General features: G+C 41.3%; 3 protein-coding genes across 5 annotated transcripts in view; 2 read left to right on the top strand and 1 right to left on the bottom strand.

The window, feature by feature from the left end:
* The window catches only part of cars1 (cysteinyl-tRNA synthetase 1), a 35,864-nt gene extending 33,841 nt beyond the window's left edge, over positions 1-2,023 (top strand). For all 3 annotated transcript variants that reach the window (XM_071400626.1, XM_071400627.1, XM_071400625.1), the window contains one exon: positions 68-2,023. In XM_071400626.1, the coding sequence (XP_071256727.1) occupies positions 68-196 (129 nt within the window). In that variant the 3' untranslated portion in view covers positions 197-2,023. The remainder of the gene's footprint in view (positions 1-67) is intronic.
* slc22a18 (solute carrier family 22 member 18) lies at positions 1,889-8,383 on the bottom strand. The gene is made up of 11 exons (XM_071400631.1): positions 8,120-8,383; positions 7,811-8,019; positions 6,240-6,337; positions 5,805-5,950; positions 5,180-5,312; positions 4,978-5,090; positions 4,620-4,730; positions 4,024-4,124; positions 3,366-3,467; positions 2,879-2,999; positions 1,889-2,647 (listed from the first exon to the last, which is right to left on the bottom strand). Exons 2-11 carry the CDS (start codon positions 7,949-7,951, stop codon positions 2,460-2,462), a joined length of 1,254 nt encoding a protein of 417 aa, XP_071256732.1. The 5' UTR covers positions 7,952-8,019; positions 8,120-8,383; the 3' UTR covers positions 1,889-2,459.
* Positions 8,384-12,961: 4,578 nt separating this feature from the next.
* Positions 12,962-21,775, top strand: pex16 (peroxisomal biogenesis factor 16). The gene is made up of 11 exons (XM_071400624.1): positions 12,962-13,164; positions 13,837-13,872; positions 13,995-14,071; positions 15,212-15,345; positions 16,597-16,694; positions 17,015-17,095; positions 17,208-17,354; positions 17,715-17,787; positions 18,003-18,122; positions 21,002-21,066; positions 21,259-21,775. The coding sequence occupies exons 1-11, from the start codon at positions 13,038-13,040 to the stop codon at positions 21,315-21,317; spliced, it is 1,017 nt and encodes a 338-aa protein (XP_071256725.1). The 5' UTR covers positions 12,962-13,037; the 3' UTR covers positions 21,318-21,775.
* The last annotated feature ends 369 nt before the right edge of the window (positions 21,776-22,144 follow it).

The raw sequence follows: 22,144 nt of genomic DNA, 5'->3' as shown, positions 1-22,144 counted from the left end.
TCTTGGTGGCTACAAGGCTTTATTGAATATTAAGTGTTTTGACAGGCACGTTCTGCTCCTCCAACAGGGTTTCCCCACGCGTGATGTGGAGGGGAAGGATCTCAGTAAGGGACAGACCAAGAAGCTGCGGAAACTCTACGAAGTCCAGGAGAAACTGCACCAAGAGTATCTCCAGACCAATCAGAATGGCTGCTGAGAGTCCTGGGCCACGTTCAGTTGTCAAACGTTCTGGAATGTTGCAGATAGTTACGCCACTATTGGAGCCGACATGATTCCTTAATCTACATGTCATGTTTGTTCTACATAGCATATTTCTATCTGAACGTTCCCGAAACGTTGTGTCCTGCTGAACTCGCCCCCTAGAGGACGCTGCTCCGCCCCTCCCGCGCTCCGCCCATAGCGATAGTTCTGTCCTCATTTGTCGTTATTCAGTTCCTCCTATCCATTTTTTTGCTAAATCAACAATTCCCTGCATATTATGTGAGGGCTTGTAAATTTGACCAATCACCGCACTATTTCTGAATAAAGCAGTCAAATCGTCGCAATATTATCTCAAAAATGTACCCATCACCGCAGTACAAAAAGAGCGCTTGCCATTTCAACCAATCACCTCACATTTACCGCATAATATAGTTCATTCAAGCCACACGACAAAACTTTTCCCTCATGCAGAATGGCAGAATTGCAGCAGCAAAATAAAGCTTCTTTTTTTTCTCACAGCAAATTACACAAAAAAATCACTGTGAATTCCTGGAGGGCCTGACTATTGGTGATGCTGAGGCCAGAGAGACCCTGGGTGTGTTTCAATAGTCTAAAGAATGATCTCTTTGTTAGCCTCCTCTGAGTTAACACGTCAGGACGGTGACGGTAATATGGTGGAGGGTTATTTTCTTTCTCCTCTCCTCCTCTTTTACATGAGAGCAGGTGGAAGGTGAGGAGATGAATCCACTCTCCAACTGTTTTTAAGACCTTGGCACAAAACCTGGGCTCCTTTGCACTGCACTCCATGGGGTCACGTTAAAGGGTTGGTTCAATCAAAATCACTAATTGATACATTATTATTTATTTTTTTGGTGATTGGCTGCAACTACGGTCCGGATTCAGTTACTTTCCTATAGCTACCAGCGGCTAAGATTGGTATTGATAACCTCAGTTTCACTTGTTTTAGCTTTAACTAAATTGCGTGCCAAAATGAACTCTGTGTAAAACCACACCTGGGGGTAATCGATAGCGATGCTAAAGTGCGTCTGTGGTTGTTTTAGCTAAGTAATAATAACCTACTAGTTGAAGACACTCCCTGGCCTGACGACAACGTGTCTGTTTTAGCAAAGTAATAATAACCTACTAGTTGTAGACACTCCCTGGCCTGACGACAACGTGTCTGTGGTTGTTTTAGTTAAGTAATAATAACCTACTAGTTGTAGACACTCCCTGGCCTGACGACAACGTGTCTGTGGTTGTTTTAGTTAAGTAATAATAACCTACTAGTTGTACTCTCCCTGGCCTGACGACAACCTGCAAGCTGAAAACATGATGACATTCAGGTGAACTATCCCTGTAGGCAACAGGTTGTCTGTTGAAAGGGGAAATGAGTCCTCTGAAACCCTTTGTTGGCCCAGGCTTCCATGTGCTGTAGATTGACTAGTCACACCATGATAGTTTTAGCTCTCTACTGCAAAGTGCTGCTATTGGTTGGCAGCGTGTCATACAGCCGTCCATTGAGGTTTCATTTCCCTCTCTCCATCATGACTGCATATCATTCCTTTTTTTTATTCTGATATTATGACTGAGAGGACAGTGAAGTTGATAGACAGTGAAGTTGAATTAATGCACGATTGCAATGCAGAGATGATTACAGAAACATTTGTTACAGAGGCTTCCTTGGGGGTTTTGGTCTTTTACATGACAAAATAACATGCTTTGAGCAGGTGTTAGGCATGTTGCAACGATAGCAGAGGGATGAGAAATCTTTTATAGGAATATGGAATGTGTGAGACCTTGAAATAAAAATTTTAACAAAACATTTATTTTGTATCTTCAGTTTTTGAAATGGTTGAGCAAATATTAAATTGAGATTCTGTAGAGCTAACACAACTACAGTAGTGACCATCTACTAGTTACTAATAGATTGGGTTTAATGCCCCACACACACCTTCTGTTTGACAGAAACACAAAAATCACATCTGCAGAATCAACAAAGGATTTTATATGTAAGTGGCATCTCCAGTAAACAACTGTTCTTCTGAACGTTCCTGTTTACTGAATATCAAATCACAAGTACAATATTCAGATATACTGTATATTTTTTTTATCCTTATATGAACTGTAACTCAGTAAAATCTAGGAAATTGTTGCATTTTATATTTTTGTCCATTATAGAAATATAATAAAATTCTCTGATAATATAAAACTATATTTAGGTCACTTTTAAAATGCCCTATGTATTTAAGTCTGGAATGTCATTCTCTGTGCTCATCTTTGCTGTTGACCATGTTTCTAAGCATAAACACAAACACGACCATGTTCACGACAAACTGGATGAACCCAAAAGAGGCCACTCCGTAGTTGTGATACAAGAAGCCTCCAATCGTGGGGCCGATGGTGCGGAGCAGAGACTGCACAGAGGCACACAGGCCCAGCATCGTGCCTGCAGAACAGTGAAGAGAACCAATCACAAAAATGTCCAGAGCAAAACAGACAGAAGATGCACTTCAATGTTAAACTGTTTCTTTCAGAATGTTACGACACCAACTGTGATTCTTTCTCGGTAGGTGATTTTTTGTAAAAGTTTTTTTGTTGTTGTTAGGTTAGGCAATGATTTACTGTTTAACTGATGCCCCCCCTTCACATTTCTCAACATATGTTGAGATTGTCTCACCGGTATCGGAGGAAGGCACAGTCTTTGTCAGCATGCTGTCAGTGATGACGTTGAACACGCTGAGAGAGAACATCATGGGGAGAACGATGAAGCAGAACTGGAACACGTTAGCCATGAAGACCTGCCAAGGAGAGAACGAAACGTTAACCTTTTAAGATCAAAGGTTTTACAAAAGGGTCATATTCATTAGGCACCAAACGGAAATAAAACAACAAACAGGGAGAGACTGTGAAACTGTCCAAGTGCTTTTTCCCCCTTTTTTTAAAAATGTTTTGTGTACGTTTTGCTACGGTGAATATATACAACCCTGCATTTATCACAAGATGAAATGAATCCTCTATACCTGAGCCAGGCCCACCAGACTTGACAAGATGAAATGAATCCTCTATACCTGAGCCAGGCCCACCAGACTTGACAAGATGAAATGAATCCTCTATACCTGAGCCAGGCCCACCAGACTTGACAAGATGAAATGAATCCTCTATACCTGAGCCAGGCCCACCAGACTTGACATGCCGATGGAGAGGAGAAGCAGTGAGTTCTCAGAGTACTTTGAGGTCAGCCGGCCAATCACTCCCCCTTGGATTACCTGGAAAAATTGGACCAAAAAAGTTAATTTCTCACCAGAGTTGCTCTATTAAATCCTGTTCCCACAAGGGAGGGGATTTGATATCCTGGATATTTCAGGAGAATTTAGCCATCTAAACTTTTAATTACTGTAAATACATCGTGTTGTCCTAACCAGGAATGTAGTGGTCAAATAACGTGGTGAACACGGGATCGCCAGTCGAGCTGACGCGCAAACAACGTCATCGCTAATTTAGCAGCACAGGTGCAAAATACCACAAAATAAAGAGAGGCCACAATGAGAGTATAAAAGAAACAAACTCACACTTGTCTTTTCCTACTAACATTAACAGCTGACTAACTACTTCACTGAGGAAGAATGACTGAGCTAGTTGGGACAACCACATATATATTAAGATGACTGCAAGTCACTCTGGATAAGAGCGTCTGCTAAATGACTAAATATAATGTGTCTCTGGATAAGAGTGTCTGCTAAATGACTAAATATAATGTGTCTCTGGATAAGAGTGTCTGCTAAATTACTAAATGTATATGTCGTGAGCATCCTTGCTCCATACCATTGACACGATCCCAAAGTAGGCCATAAGGTAGCCATTCTGCTCTGGCGCCAGCTGGAAGAAGTTCATGGCGATAACAGAGAACATGACCTGAAAGATACCTGAGACAGAATCCCTTGAGGTTGTTAAAAAGGACTCCATGAAAACACAGACAGACACACTAAAAAGACAATTACGTGTAAAAAAAAAATATATATATATATATATATATAAAAAGGTCATTAACCACTGAACATTGGTTGAGATGGGTGTTGTAGTTTTTATTAAGATTGTTAAACGCTGAACATTGGTTGAGATGGGTGTTGTAGTTTTTATTAAGATTGTTAAACACTGAACATTGGTTGAGATGGGTGTTGTAGTTTTTATTAAGATTGTTAAACGCTGAACATTGGTTTGCGTTAGTGTGCATAAATGCTATTCTCCAAATAAAATCTGTAGGTGAACTGTGTTACGTGCTTTTACCCTTTCACTACATCACTGGTTCCAGTTCTACAGCAACACATTCCTGCTAAGTGATTAGCTCTCCGTCAGATGAGTCTAAACTAAGACAGGTGGAGAATAAACAACTCTTATAGGTCACAGTGGAGGACACCCACCTGATGGCAGACCTGAGATAATCTTGACCATGAAGGTTTTGGCCACACCAGGGAACTTCATCAGTCTGGTGATCTCACCCAGGTCAAAGACTGACTTGGCATTGCTCTTCTCTGCAGAACCAGGAAAATACGTCACACGCAACTCACATATGAAGTCACGTGTCAAATACCACACATTATGGATGTCCCCATGTCACACAGGCCACAGTAAGTGTCAGATAAAGCAGAAATTCTATTTTTTTTCACCACACACACACACACCCATACACAAACACAAACACACCCATACACAAACACACGCACGCACAAACCCTTTAGAGAGGGAATAGTGTGTTGTGAGGTAGGTGTAGAGTCTTACTGTCTGTGTTGTCCTGTGGAGCTTGTATCTTAGTGTGTTTAGGGATAAACGTCCAAACCAACAGGAAGCTGATGAAGCTCCCTCCAGCAGCTACACAAGCAGCAAATGTCTCCCTGGAAAAGCCAGAGCAGGGATGTGACACGGCTAAATTCCAGCTCTTGGATTGGACTAGAATCTGTGAGCATTGAGGTGCTTCACCCACCCATAACGTGTGCTTAGTGTACCGCCCAAGGTGGAGCCGGCAACCATGCCAATGCCAAAACATAGGCCTAGCTTGCCAAGGGCATCTGCCCGCTTGTCAGGTTCTGTCAGGTCAGTCACTACCATCTGGGCTCCTGGTGAGAGGAGAGAGGAGCACAACAAGTCAGACTTATACACACTTTAGTAACACTGGAACATATGGGGTATAGACAGACATATATGGATCTGTTAGAGGGCTGTCTAGTACAGTAGATCCTAGTACAGGAGATCCTATAGGATCTGTTAGAGGGCTGTCTAGTACAGTAGATCCTAAAGGATCTGTTAGAGAGCTGTCTAGTACAGTAGGTCCTATAGGATCTGTTAAAGGGCTGTCTAATACAATAGATCCTAAAGGATCTGTTAGAGGGCTGTCTAGTACAGTAGGTCCTAGGCACGGTACATACGCTGGGGACTTATCTGGGAGTTTGAGTATGAAGGGAACAACAGAGTATATTTGTCTTTAACTGTGATTGTGTAATTGCTGTGGATCATGTCATGCAGGGCTCCCTTGAAAAAGAGACCTTGGTCTCAATGGGACTTCCTGCTAAAATAAAGGTTAAATAAACAACAGGCAGTGTAGCACTTACCAGGCAAGCCATGCATCAAGACAGCGGGGAGTTTGTGGATGAAGAGCATGAGAGGACTGTCAGCTATCGCTAGTAACCCATAGTAGACTACAGAGGCAGTGCAGGATAGACACATTGCTGCCCTGGCACCAAAAAGGTCTGCAAACCTACCGACAACAGAAAAATAACACTGATCTATATTGACATCTGCCAACATATGGCCACCAACACATAACAGCTGCGATCTTGTGTCTGGATTCAGGTCTGATAAGGCCTCTCTGTATGGTTCGTTGCCCCGAGTCATTGAACCATAACTCAATTACATTTAAGTGACAGCACTTTAAAACTCAATTTGCCGGCAGCAAATTGTGCATCTTTGACCAGGGTTGGAGATTAAAGATACAGACTGTGGTTATGTAACAGATTATGTATTTCATTCAACAGAGTTTTGCTCACCTGCCAAATATCGGGCCTCCCAACAATTGGACGACACCAACCATGGTTTGCAAATAGCCAATCCATAGGGTGTCAAATCCCAGCTTCTTCGCCAAATACTGAATAGTGAGAGTTCAAACGTAAATACATATACATTTTTAAAAATATTATAATAATTAATCAGTGGTGACCTGTCATTCAGGGCTGTTTTGAGCCCCACATTTTTTGCAAAATATAATAAAAAAATATTTGTAATTTTTTGGGCCTTGCCTGTTTTGCATGTTATTTTGACATTAATACGTGTAACATATCAGTTTGCAAACAATGTAAAAAATATATATATATATTATTGAGTTAATAAAGCCGCATACAAACATGGTCTCTTTTTTGTTTTCTTGAGTAAGGGAGCTCCAAATGCAGGTGTTTCAGCCCAGCTCAGTGCTTTCTGTGGTGGTGGGGCAAGCCAGCGGAAAATACGGAGCGTTGAGCCGTGATTTGCCGCAAATTCAACAATGAGTTGTTTGGAATGAATCAGTGGCTAACTGCAAGCATTGCAAAGCAATCATTAGCCTGCTATTCAGTGGAGTGGCTGTGTGGTCCCAAGTCTAAGATTACGGGTCTCTCTTCCTAGTTTAAAATGATAAACATTCAACATTGTCCATGCTGTCAATGAAGCATGATTTGTGCCATGCTAAGAACGGCCCATGTTCTGAATTCTGTCATTGTACATTTCAAAAGTGCTGAACAAATAGTTATATTGACTAAGTACGTCCTAGCTCGCTCATTAATGTCTTCATCGAAATTACGGATTGCCTCTTATCCTCTGGTCGTCCCCTTATGACATAGTTTGTACATCTCAATTTTTAGTAGAAACCACATTTGTTTAAGCAAGTCAGCCTGGCTTTTCCAGGGAGACATCAGCTATGTTTTTTTTAAAGGCATTAAATGTGGCTGAATGAACTGTTTCGCTGCCAGACAAGGCTCCGCTGAAAGCCAGGTGTAGCAGTGGTAAGGTGTTGGGACTGCTGTTGGAACAGCTTTATGTAGGTCCTAACAGTTTGCAGGCACCGTTTGTCAACGTTATAGTGCAATGAATATATTGTTTAGTGTTGTGTTGTGGCTTTGCTGGCATGTATCCCACATTCGTTTTTTGGTCCCACCAAGATTTACATGCTAAAATCGCCACTGTAATTAATTCATACTAGATTGTCATAGATATACTGCTTTCAACGCGCATAGTCACAATCCTTTATCAAAAACGATGGTGCCCTCAAGAAGGCCCAGGTAAGGCCATTTTTCTATCTATTGTTTTAGATGTAGGCCTATGTCAAATATGTCAACAATCCCAAGGCCATTTATAACTGTTCAAACCTATTAGTAAATGGCAAATATCTACAATACATTTGAATAACAGCAAATGAATGCATATCACACGTAGCCTACTTTTTGTATCCATTCTGATATCGAAAGTATTGAAATAAACGGCATTGTTTTCTTTCTCATCTCTATCAATATAGGCGAATCATATAACAACAAAAACAACCACTTTGTAACCTGGGTACTAAAATAGACATTAAAACACAAATACTTACAGGAGTGATGGAAAACTGTAAAAACATGCATGTGATATCCAGGACAGCTATGAGGTAAGTAACGTAAATTACTCTCTGCATCTTTGAGCCTGTATGTACATCGGTAACGGCGGTGGGTGAGTCTGATTTAACTCCTGACATTTTACTGTAACGTTAAGCCTAAACCCAATTCGGTCCACCCTCTTGCATATAATAGCCTCCTGGAAAACCTGGAACAAGGATAAATAAATTATGAAATAACAAACAACGGCATAAGACAATATAATGCCGACACTGTGGCTGTCAAGTATTGAGATCAAATACACTTACCTTTGTTTATCTGAAGACGAAGTTCTTATAAATGCATAATATATCCGTCAAAAGTGTTCCTGCGGTTACTACCGATGCAGATGTTGATTTCACACTATGAGCGCCCCACCGGAAAAGAAAGGTGACGGTCAAACGCCATCGTTCATTCAATAAAGCAATTCGTAAAGATTAACTTTAGGAATTATTTCTCACGCATAATATTTCCCTATGTTCTTGTACTTTGATCTTTAGAGGATGTAATATGTTTGCCGTTAGCACAAAAACGGAACTTCCTGTTTTCAGGCTTCAAAATAAAAGCTCTCATGAACTCATGCTGTTGTGCCCTTGAGCAAGGCACTTAACCTCTTAAATGCTCCAGGGGCGCTGACCCTGTGCTATTCCTCCAAACTCCCTGTGTGTGTGTGTGTGTGTGTGTGTGTGTGTGTGTGTGTGTGTGTGTGTGTGTGTGTGTGTGTGTGTGTGTGTGTGTGTGTGTGTGTGTGTGTGTGTGTGTGTGTGTGTGTGTGAGAAGCGGGCGGGATATAGGATAAAGACCATAGATAATAGTCCTTCCTATTCATGATGAACTCATTGAAGTCAAATTAATTGCCATATTGTTCAAATATATTCAATTCTTAATAACAAAATCAAATAACACATTTTTTCAGTTGGGGACCTTGCTCTGTATTTGTATATATATATTTTTTTCCCCTCTTGTTTCAGTACTTTTATTCTGACTTCTCAACCAGAAGTTAATTGGTGAAACCCAGCTAACCCACCCATTGGTGAAACACAGCTAACTCCACATGAGAGTCCTCCCACTTTACACAACCACAAGTTGCGTGACTACTAGATTTCAGTTTTCTATTAGGTCGTCATGTACGGGTAGGCTTACATGTGACAAGTGTTGAGTTGGTTAAAGTTCATCATTGTTGAGAATGACTATGTTCATATTCAATGGCGACCCGTCATTCAGGATAGGTGGGGCAGAGCCTCACCTGTTTTGAGCCCCATATTTTTAGCAAAAAAAATATATTGTTATTGTTATGTTATTTTGGCATTAACACGTGGCACATAACAGTTTACAAACAATGTAAAAAAAAATATATATATAATTGAGTTAATAAAGCCGCATACAAACATGGTCTCTTTTTAGTTTTCTTGAGTAAGGGAGCTCCAAATGCAGGTGTTTCTGCCTAGCTCAGTGCTTTCTGTGGTGGTGGGGCAAGCCAGCAGAAAATAGCTGGCGTTGCACCGTGATTGGCTCAGTGCTCTGTCACTCATGGGGACACTACGTCACCGCCAAGTCTAAGGGTAGAGATCGAAAATTCATAGAGTTACATTAGAAGTTCCCATACAAGAAGCCTCAAGGTCATTGGCCACAGATAAAATGATGTCAAATAATGTTATATATCTACAGTAGCTTTGATTCGATTGATCATGTCAACATCATACTTTCAAAATCTTAGCTAAATGATGACATCATGAATCAAGTCGACAATCTACTGGCAAATAATTTTTAATCCTTGTCATATGAAGAGAAATAATGAAGAGAAATTATAGATAAAACGTATCGGTGCTCATCGGCCATTGGACATAAACATTACACAACAAGTTGGAAATCACAAATTCAACAATGAGTTGTTTGGAAGGAATCAGTGGCTAACTGCAAGCATTGCAAAGCAATCATTAGCCTGCTATTCAGTGGAGTGGCTGTGTGGTCCCAAGTCTAAGATTAAGGGGGGTCTCTTTTCCTAGTTTAAAATTATAAACATTCAACATTGGCCATGCGGTCAATGAAGCATGATTTGTGCCACGCTCAAAACAACTGTTAACTCGGAACTGCAAAATCTGACTTTAGTGAGTTCAAGACAACTGGGACCTCGGGTAAACGAGCTACGACTGGGAAAATACATTTCGAACTTTCATCCAACTCGGAATTGTAAATCGGGAACTCTGGCCTCTTTCTAGAGCTACGACCTGAAGATCACTGATCATTTCTTGAGTTACCAGTTGTCTTGAAAGCCCCATAAATCCAGAGAATGCCGACTTTGCTGACAAAGTTTGATGACAAAATTTGCCCTCAGAGGACCGCCGCTCCACCTTCCTGTTCAAGTGCCAGGGAGATATGTATACTGTAGCTAAGAAAGTAATACTAAGTGTATGTTGTGTAGTAAGCTGTTAGTAGCCCATGTGCCTCACCCTAATAATTTGGTCTATTTTCACCTCTTAATTTTGCCTACTGTTCTGACTTGGTGGTGCACATGTAGCCTATAACCTGTTTTTGAGAAATGTAATCATTGAATATTGTAAGAGCTTTCATTGTCTGCTTATATGCCCCCTTTATTTATCCTACGATTCTGACTTGGTGTACAGAGAGAATACTGTAAGAATGGCCCATGCTCTCAATTCTGTTGCTGTACATTTCAAAAGTGCTGAACAAATAGTTATATTGACTAAGTCCGTCCGAGCTCGCTCATTGTCTTAATCGAAATTACGGATTGCCTCTTATCCGCTTGTCGTTCCCTTATGCCATAGTGCGTACATCTCAATTGTCAGCCATATCAGCTGTTTTCTTAAAAGGCAGTAAATGAGGCTGAATGAACTGTTTCACTGCCAGACAAGGCTCCGCTGATAGCCAGGTGTAGCAGTGATAATGTGTTGGGACTGCTGTTGGGACAGATTTATGTAGGCCCTGACAGTTTGTGGGCATCGTTTGCCACCGTTATAGTGCAATTAATGTATTGTTTAGTGTTGTGTTGTGGCTTTACTGGTATGCATCCCACTTTTTTTTGCCCCACCAAGATTTACATGCTAAAATCGCCACTGTTCGTATTGTAAGCTAAGTTAACGATATTGCTTCTTCCCAAACATGGTTACTCTGACAATCTAACAAATACCGCTCAGGACATACAACCTCAGTCAGTAAAGATGTTCTAAATGTATTCTGTCACAACAAAACATGCTGTGCTATAAAAGGGAACATTGATTTACTTCTGTGAATTGTTACCGGGGTCCTGGGCCGGGTGTAAAGGCCTGCTGGTCTGTCAGGATGTGTGTGGGGACGAGCTAGACCAGGGATGGGGGTCACAAAAAAATCTGAACTAGGGCCTCCCGGGTGGCGCAGTGGTCTAGGGCACTGCATCGCAGCGCTAGCTGTGCCACCATAGACTCTGGGTTCGCGCCTAGTGGCTCTGTATACCCAAATCCATACCCACACATGCAGTCAGAGCCTTTTGGGGGCCTCACTAAATACCAACCATTTATATCAGTTGATATGTTGATACAGAAAACATAATTATAATAAAGCTGATAAAATAGGTTAAGACATAAGGCTAACATTTATACGACATGTTAGTTCCACACTCTCTTAAGGACTTGAAGCCCACCTGGGAGCAGTGTAAATTACTTAAGTAAAAATACTTTAAATTACTACTTAAGTCGTTTTTTGGGGTATCTGTACTTTACTTTACTATTTATATTCTTGACAACTATTACTTTTACTTAACTACATTACTAAATAAAATATTTAACTTTTTACTCCATACAGTTTCCCTGACAACCCAAAGTACTTGTTACATTTTGAATGCTTAGCAGGACAGGACAATTGTGAGATTCACACACTTATCAAGAGAACACAGGGTCATCCCTACTGCCTCTGGTCTGGCGGACTCACTAAACACAAATGCATCTCTTATAAATAATGTCTGAGTGTTGGAGTGTGGCCCCTGGCTATCTATAAATCATGTCTGAGTGTTGGAGTGTGGCCCCTGGCTATCCGTACATTTTAAAAACAATAAAATGTTGCTGTCTGCTTTGCTTAATATAAGGAATTTGAAATTATTTATACTTTTACTTCTACTTTTGATACTTGAGTATATTTTAGCAATTACATGTACTTTTCATACTTAAGTATATTTAAAACCAAATACTTTTATGCTTTTACTCAAGTACTATTTTACTGGGTGACTTTCACCTTTACTTGAGTAACTTCCTATTAAGGTATCTTTTACTCAAGTATGACAAATGGATACTTTTTCCCAACACTGCCTGGAAGGAACGTTTCTAGGGCTCCAAATAGACATTGTATCATTCAATTTTAAATTCCATGAGACCACAGCCGGTGTGTTGCATTATGTGTATACACATTTTAACAAATTGCAACTACATGTGGACTGCATGCACTTTACAAAAATCATATGATCAAAGGTCATGCCGTTTTTATTTATGAAGTCGCTTCTCACCAACTGCACCATGCTATGTGCAAACCAATCATTTTGTGTTTTGTTTGATCCACGCGAACGTTGCCAAAGACTTGAAAGAAACAGGAAACAACTTAACTGCTTTCTAAAGCTACAGGGAATACAAAATAAAGTTATATTTGAGACTTCTCTCTAACCAATTCATTGTAGTGTGTGATATGGAGGTATACAAAAGTTTATTTTGACATGTATACAAAAAAACGTTTATAAACAATAGCAGCTATGTTGACACTAACATGTTGATCTGAGCGCTGCCGTTGGAAAACCACTACAGTGTCCGACAGTTGGCTGTCGGAGATGCACCTCCCCGACTCCACTCGGCTTCGCTAGGCTTACTGCTCGAACACACTCAAAACCTTTGCCTTCGGCGCCCTGTCACAAGAAGGGACATACTATTTTCACGCCCCTTCGATAAAGCTACGACCGGAAGTGATTACCGTGGCAGGTTATGAGAGTGTTTTCGCCAACCCTAACCACAGATAACAATCTTATACAAATATTTGCCCTAACCCTTTTCCAAACATTAACCATAGTCTCATAACCTGCTACGTTTATTCTAACATAATACAAAAAAGTTACTTCCGGTGTTTTTCGTCCCAGGAAGCAGACTTCAGTTGCGGAAGTATAATGTGTAGGTGATCGTTTCAGTACATGTTTTGATTTAGCAGTTTAATGCAATGTCTAAACTGTACACAGAGAAACTGACCCGGCTCTACGAGCGGTATCGGGAGTACGTTACGAAGAACCCTGCAGCGACTGGACAACTGGAGAGCACCGTAAGAACGCTGTCGTACCTCATTTCAGGTGAGTTTAAAAGTGAAAGCCAGAGCGAATGGCTTGCTGCGTTCAAGAACTGGGAACTCGGAAAAATACGAGGTCAAATCACGACGTCAGTGATATTTTGTTCTGAAAGTCGGAGCTGCAGAAAGAGGCACGAATTCCCGAGTTGGATGACCGTTCAAAAAAGTTTTTCTGAGTCGGAACTCGATTTTTTTTCTCCCGAGATCACATTTGTTTTGAACGCACTGTAGTTGAAGTGGGAGATTCTGAGTTCCCATTTGTTTTGAATGCAGCATCCTCTAAAATGTATCAAAGTTGCCAAGCTAATTGCCTACACCTCTTCCCAAAACATTAACCGTGCATCGCCTGATGTTCCTCTCAACACTACAATCTCGTGTTTGATCATGAAAACAAAGGAATGTTATTCTCTAATTCAGCATATGAAAAACAGTCACAGCCATGCATCTGGTGCATGATTCAGAGTGCAATCGTTAAATATAACTATTTGCTACATCGTGTTGTCAGTAGTCCTGTGTAGAGTCTGGCATGGCCCATGGCAGGCGTAACGCTACCTTATGAAATGTAATTATTATCTGAAATATTTAGCCAAGTTCTTTGATTGGTTCTCTGTTGAAACAGCATTACATTAGTTTGACATAGCATCAGTCCTCAAGTGTTTTTGTGTCTATTTCACAGGGCGTTTCACTGACTCCCACGAAATCTCTGAATTGGGTAGGTTAGCACCTCACTTTACCTCACAGTTAACGTTTTATTGACTGCAGTATAACCATGAACCAGAAGCATTCAGGAACTTCAACTGGTGGATCGGTTTGTTGTTGTGTGTGTTTTTGCAGTGTACTCTGCCTCCAACCTGCTGGTGCTGCTTAATGATGGCATTCTGCGCAAAGGGCTGTGTCGAACCCTACCCATGGTGAGGTCCACCTCCACCAGATCAATCACAATAGTCTAACCTTACCCATGGTGAGGTTCACCTCCACCAGGTCAATCACAATAGTCTAACCTTACCCATGGTGAGGTTCACCTCCACCTGGTCAATCACAATAGTCTAACCTTACCCATGGTGAGATCCACCTCCACCTGGTCAATCACAATAGTCTAACCTTACCCATGGTGAGGTCCACCTCCACCTGGTCAATCACAATAGTCTAACCTTACCCATGGTGAGGTTCACCTCCACCAGGTCAATCACAATAGTCTAACCTTACCCATGGTGAGGTTCACCTCCACCTGGTCAATCACAATAGTCTAACCTTACCCATGGTGAGGTTCACCTCCACCAGGTCAATCACAGTAGTCTAACCCTACCCATGGTGAGGTCCACCTCCACCAGATCAATCACAATAGTCTAACCTTACCCATGGTGAGGTTCACCTCCACCAGGTCAATCACAATAGTCTAACCTTACCCATGGTGAGGTTCACCTCCACCTGGTCAATCACAATAGTCTAACCTTACCCATGGTGAGGTCCACCTCCACCTGGTCAATCACAATAGTCTAACCTTACCCATGGTGAGGTCCACCTCCACCTGGTCAATCACAATAGTCTAACCTTACCCATGGTGAGGTTCACCTCCACCTGGTCAATCACAATAGTCTAACCTTACCCATGGTGAGGTTCACCTCCACCTGGTCAATCACAATAGTCTAACCTTACCCATGGTGAGGTTCACCTCCACCAGGTCAATCACAGTAGTCTAACCTTACCCATGGTGAGGTTCACCTCCACCTGGTCAATCACAATAGTCTAACCTTACCCATGGTGAGGTTCACCTCCACCTGGTCAATCACAATAGTCTAACCTTACCCATGGTGAGGTTCACCTCCACCTGGTCAATCACAATAGTCTAAGCTTACCCATGATGAGGTTCACCTCCACCAGGTCAATCACAGTAGTCTAACCTTACCCATGATGAGGTCCACAATAGTCTAAATATGTGCTGGGTTGTGTTCATTGGGCACAAAATGGGAGAAAACACTCTGAAACAGGGAAGTGCTATCGGAACTGACTGTGCAATCCCTGACCGTGTGTGTGTGCGGTTGTTTGTTCAGTCTCTCTCTCAGCAGAGGCTTCTCACCTGGCTGTCAGTGGTGGAGTATGTGGAGGTGTTCCTGGAGATGGGGGCCACCAAGCTGTGGGGGGAGGGAGGTCGCTGGCTGGTCATAGTGCTCATCCAGATCACTAAGTAAGGAATGAAGGAGCCCCTCGTGGAGCGATATCTAACCAACGCTTTAACTTGATCCCTTTTGATCCATCTACAACATGCTGTGTAGTGTGCAAAGTCAAATAAATATGCAGGGATACATGGATTAGTAAAGACAATGAGATATTCAGTGATACATGGATTAGTTAAGACAATGAGATATTCAGTGATACATGGATTAGTAAAGACAATGAGATATTCAGTGATACTTGGATTAGTAAAGACAATGAGATATTCAGTGATACTTGGATTAGTAAAGACAATGAGATATTCAGTGATACATGGATTAGTAAAGGACAATGAGATATTCAGTGATACATGGATTAGTAAAGGACAATGAGATATTAAGTGATACATGGATTAGTAAAGGACAATGAGATATTCAGTGATACATGGATTAGTAAAGGACAATGAGATATTAAGTGATACATGGATTAGTAAAGGACAATGAGATATTCAGTGATACATGGATTAGTAAAGACAATGAGATATTGAGTGATACATGGATTAGTAAAGGACAATGAGATATGCAGGGATACATGGATTAGTAAAGGACAATGAGATATTAAGTGATACATGGATTAGTAAAGGACAATGAGATATTCAGTGATACATGGATTAGTAAAGACAATGAGATATTCAGTGATACATGGATTAGTAAAGACAATGAGATATTAAGTGATACATGGATTAGTAAGGACAATGAGATATTCAGTGATACATGGATTAGTAAGGACAATGAGATATGCAGGGATACATGGATTAGTAAAGGACAATGAGATATTAAGTGATACATGGATTAGTAAAGGACAATGAGATATTCAGTGATACATGGATTAGTAAAGACAATGAGATATTCAGTGATACATGGATTAGTAAAGACAATGAGATATTAAGTGATACATGGATTAGTAAGGACAATGAGATATTCAGTGATACATGGATTAGTAAAGACAATGAGATATTCAGTGATACAGGGATTAGTAAAGAGTGAGATATTCAGTGATACATGGATTAGTAAGGACAATGAGATATTCTGTGACACATGGATTAGTAAGGACAATGTCAGCCTGTAGGTCTAATATTATAAACTGTGCTTTTCTTTAGATTGTCTCTGATTGTTGAAAAACGTCATGGTTACTGGGATGTTATGTTGCATGGTGTTACATTCCATTTCTCTCCTTCCACCTCACTCCCCTCTCTGTTCTTTCTCTCTGTCCAACATTTCTCCAGAGCCGTCTTACGCTTCCTACTGCTCTTCTGGTACAAATCTGGCATGCAGACTTCCCCTCCTATTACCCCACTGGACAGGGAGGCACAGGGAGGCAACGGTAACAGAAGTCAAGAGTTTGCACGTTGGCACATATTTTATGTTGAACACATTTGTTTTTAATAATGCAGGGTGTCTGGCAGATACCACTGTATCCAAACAATACGACTTAAACATGACTCTCTTTGTTCTTTTGATTCAAAACAACTTTGGGGCAGTTTTGTGTCCGCTTCTTGTTCTGCTATCTCATTGGCTATAACCAATGTGCCAATGTCCTTGGTCATACCAGGACCGTACCATATACTGCAGAGTTCACAATCTAGACAACATGGAACTACTACCTGGACATAAATATATTTCTGTACCTCTCCCTCCTTACAGATGAGGACCATGATGACCACCAGGATGACAGCTCCTTCGTGGGCCAGCGGTCAGGGAGGGTGATGAGGCCGTTGGGCAATGGTAAGACTACACATGTTCCAGTACAATGTTTGCATTCAGGACCGTGCCAATACTATTTATCAGGAATGTACTATCTGTTCCTTACCTCTCTCTCTCACTTTCTCTCTCTCAGCTCCCTCTCTGCAGGCCCGTCTGTGGGCAGCCCCCAGTAGGGAGAAGAGGTGTGCTGTGGAGGAGGATCTGACCTCTAGTCCCACTGCCTTGGGGGTCCAGGAGACCATAGCAGAGTCCATGTACATCGGACGCCCGCTGGTACACTGTATCCTTCCTACTCTGGGACTCTGCCACAGAGACACTAAATAATTAAACGTGCACAATGTCATCACATGATTACTGCCTCTATAGATTCTGGTACGGCAGCTATAAAGTACATTGGCTGAAATGGTTGCATGATTCCATATCATACCTCTGTATGGCCTAGAAGCATTCTGTTCATCTTAACAGCACGTCCCTTACTAGTGGAATACATCGCTGCACTGTATATACAGTATACTAGTATTTGACCTAATCAATGGTAAATGAAACCTCAAGGATTTCTCATTCTAACTCCAGTCAGTCTATACTTTGGAATGTGTTACTTCAGAGGGTGTGTTTTCCTCAACGCTGCTCCCAAACGCAGTGCTCTGCCTGGGAATATGTGGGAGAGGCTCCTGGAAACCGTGGCTCGTATCTGGAGCCATGGAAATGACCAGGTAACCATGCTCTCTTCTCTTTACACTGACATGTGCTAAGAGTAATCACAAAATAAATGCACACACTGACTGGGCACATGATATGTGTTCCACTATTAAAACAAAATAGCCATAGACATACTCTTCTATACAGGCCATTTAAAAGCAGTGTCATGAAGGAGGCACTGAAACATGAGTGGGATAAAGGGGTATCCCCTGGTCTGTTCTCTCCACAGTTTTGGTTTGATGAGTGACACTAAGTCTCTGAACTGGCGGGAGAGGGCGGAGGTGAGGAGGAGAGCCTTTCTGCTTCTGTACTACCTGCTCCGCTCCCCTTTCTACAACAGATTCTCTGAGTAAGTAGAATCACAACTACAACAGATTCTCTGAGTGAGTAGAATCACAACTACAACACATTCTCTGAGTGAGTAGAATCACAACTACAACACATTCTCTGAGTGAGTAGAATCACAACTACAACACATTCTCTGAGTGAGTAGAATCACAACTACAACACATTCTCTGAGTGAGTAGAATCACAACTACAACACATTCTCTGAGTGAGTAGAATCACAACTACAACACATTCTCTGAGTGAGTAGAATCACAACTACAACACATTCTCTGAGTGAGTAGAATCACAACTACAACAGATTCTCTGAGTGAGTAGAATCACAACTACAACAGATTCTCTGAGTGAGTAGAATCACAACTACAACACATTCTCTGAGTGAGTAGAATCACAACTACAACACATTCTCTGAGTGAGTAGAATCACAACTACAACACATTCTCTGAGTGAGTAGAATCACAACTACAACACATTCTCTGAGTAAGTAGAATCACAACTACAACACATTCTCTGAGTAAGTAGAATCACAACTACAACAGATTCTCTGAGTGAGTAGAATCACAACTACAACAGATTCTCTGAGTGAGTAGAATCACAACTACAACACATTCTCTGAGTGAGTAGAATCACAACTACAACACATTCTCTGAGTGAGTAGAATCACAACTACAACACATTCTCTGAGTGAGTAGAATCACAACTACAACACATTCTCTGAGTGAGTAGAATCACAACTACAACACATTCTCTGAGTGAGTAGAATCACAACTACAACACATTCTCTGAGTGAGTAGAATCACAACTACAACACATTCTCTGAGTGAGTAGAATCACAACTACAACACATTCTCTGAGTGAGTAGAATCACAACTACAACACATTCTCTGAGTAAGTAGAATCACAACTACAACACATTCTCTGAGTAAGTAGAATCACAACTACAACACATTCTCTGAGTGAGTAGAATCACAACTACAACACATTGTCTGAGTGAGTAGAATCACAACTACAACAGATTCTCTGAGTGAGTAGAATCACAACTACAACAGATTCTCTGAGTGAGTAGAATCACAACTACAACAGATTCTGAGTGAGTAGAATCACAACTACAACACATTCTCTGAGTGAGTAGAATCACAACTACAACACATTCTCTGAGTGAGTAGAATCACAACTACAACACATTCTCTGAGTGAGTAGAATCACAACTACAACACATTCTCTGAGTGAGTAGAATCACAACTACAACACATTCTCTGAGTGAGTAGAATCACAACTACAACACATTCTCTGAGTGAGTAGAATCACAACTACAACACATTCTCTGAGTGAGTAGAATCACAACTACAACACATTCTCTGAGTGAGTAGAATCACAACTACAACACATTCTCTGAGTGAGTAGAATCACAACTACAACACATTCTCTGAGTGAGTAGAATCACAACTACAACACATTCTCTGAGTGAGTAGAATCACAACTACAACACATTCTCTGAGTGAGTAGAATCACAACTACAACACATTCTCTGAGTGAGTAGAATCACAACTACAACACATTCTCTGAGTGAGTAGAATCACAACTACAACACATTCTCTGAGTAAGTAGAATCACAACTACAACACATTCTCTGAGTGAGTAGAATCACAACTACAACACATTCTCTGAGTGAGTAGAATCACAACTACAACACATTCTCTGAGTGAGTAGAATCACAACTACAACACATTCTCTGAGTGAGTAGAATCACAACTACAACACATTCTCTGAGTGAGTAGAATCACAACTACAACACATTCTCTGAGTGAGTAGAATCACAACTACAACACATTCTCTGAGTGAGTAGAATCACAACTACAACACATTCTCTGAGTGAGTAGAATCACAACTACAACACATTCTCTGAGTGAGTAGAATCACAACTACAACACATTCTCTGAGTGAGTAGAATCACAACTACAACACATTCTCTGAGTGAGTAGAATCACAACTACAACACATTCTCTGAGTGAGTAGAATCACAACTACAACACATTCTCTGAGTGAGTAGAATCACAACTACAACACATTCTCTGAGTGAGTAGAATCACAACTACAACACATTCTCTGAGTGAGTAGAATCACAACTACAACACATTCTCTGAGTGAGTAGAATCACAACTACAACACATTCTCTGAGTGAGTAGAATCACAACTACAACACATTCTCTGAGTGAGTAGAATCACAACTACAACACATTCTCTGAGTGAGTAGAATCACAACTACAACACATTCTCTGAGTGAGTAGAATCACAACTACAACACATTCTCTGAGTGAGTAGAATCACAACTACAACACATTCTCTGAGTGAGTAGAATCACAACTACAACAGAAAACTAAATGTATGCTGTTTTCTAATTCTCGTAGATATATTTGATGGCTTACACATTTATGCATTGGATGGTTCTTTCATCGTGCATGTTCCCACCTATAAATATTTGGGCTTATAGCCTACAAAACTCCCTACATCTCAACTCTCTTGTGCCTGTAGGGCAGTTTAGGACTTTGTTGAAGAAATTTAATGAGAATTGCAACTGTTTGGATTGAATGTAAATGATTGTACAGTATTTGTGGTGTTTGAAGCTGTATTATTGATTCTGTCATTTGTAGTGTATTTTATTTGTATTGATCATTTTGGATTTGTTGTATTGTTGTCCTCAGGGCACCATTGTAAACTAGACTCTGGTCTTAATGGGTTGCCCTGAATAAAATATATTCAAGTCAAATCAAAACCAACAGATTCTCTGGCTAGAGAAGTTCTTTACCATAATGACCATTGGAACATGGCATATTTTCTATCATGTGTGCTGCTTTTTAAACCTTTTGATTTTGTTTCACGTAGAACAAAGATCCTGTTCCTACTCCGATTTCTGTCAGACAACGTTCCCGGCGTCGGGCTGGTTGCTCGTAAGTGTTTACTTTTTATAGAAACCAAGTATCTGAAAATGGCATGGGATGCATTTGTTCCGTTTACCTTTTTGGTGGTCCACTGTCTGCTGACATGCACTGTGGCTTCCAAATTCTGCCAGTCTGCATCTTGTCAGTTAATGTGTTCATTGTCCTGATTGGCTTAACCTTAACCTCCACTTGTCCTTCCAGGACCTCTAATGGATTACCTACCTGTCTGGCAGAATATCTACTTCTATAACTGGGGCTGAGGGCAAGAGGTGGTTGAAGGACACCTGGCCAGCTGGATAGGGATCGACACTAAAGAGGGAGACCCTGAGTAAAATACAGAGACAGAGACACACAGGGACTCAAGTCCCCCACAGACTCACTGGAAAACCTGCGCTGGTTAATCTGCTCTATTTCAACTGGGACCCTCAAATAAGATCCAACATGCAGTTATGTTACTAGGGCATGCCAGAGTATCTTACGGATCCTTCCGTTCTGTTGCTAGGGCATGCCAGAGTATCTTACGGATCCTTCCGTTCTGTTGCTAGGGCATGCCAGAGTATCTTACGGATCCTTCCGTTCTGTTGCTAGGGCATGCCAGAGTATTTTACGGATCCTTCCGTTCTGTTGCTAGGGCATGCCAGAGTACCTTACGGATCCTTCCGTTCTGTTGCTAGGGCATGCCAGAGTACCTTACGGATCCTTCCGTTCTGTTGCTAGGGCATGCCAGAGTATCTTCAGGATCCTTCCGTTCTGTTGCTAAGGCATGCCAGAGTACCTTACGGATCCTTCCGTTCTGTTGCTAGGGCATGCCAGAGTATCTTCAGGATCCTTCCGTTCTGTTGCTAGGGCATGCCAGAGTATCTTCAGGATCCTTCCGTTCTGTTGCTAAGGCATGCCAGAGTACCTTACGGATCCTTCCGTTCTGTTGCTAGGGCATGCCAGAGTATCTTCAGGATCCTTCCGTTCTGTTGCTAGGGTATGCCAGAGTATCTTCAGGATCCTTCCGTTCTGTTGCTAGGGCATGCCAGAGTATCTTCAGGATCCTTCCGTTCTGTTGCTAGGGCATGCCAGAGTATCTTACGGATCC

The sequence above is a fragment of the Salvelinus alpinus genome, chromosome 5 (genome assembly GCF_045679555.1).
Source record: "Salvelinus alpinus chromosome 5, SLU_Salpinus.1, whole genome shotgun sequence".
Taxonomy (NCBI): domain Eukaryota; kingdom Metazoa; phylum Chordata; class Actinopteri; order Salmoniformes; family Salmonidae; genus Salvelinus; species Salvelinus alpinus.
The sequence above is the reverse complement of the archived record's forward strand: the minus strand, read 5'-3'. Positions and strand labels throughout refer to the sequence as shown.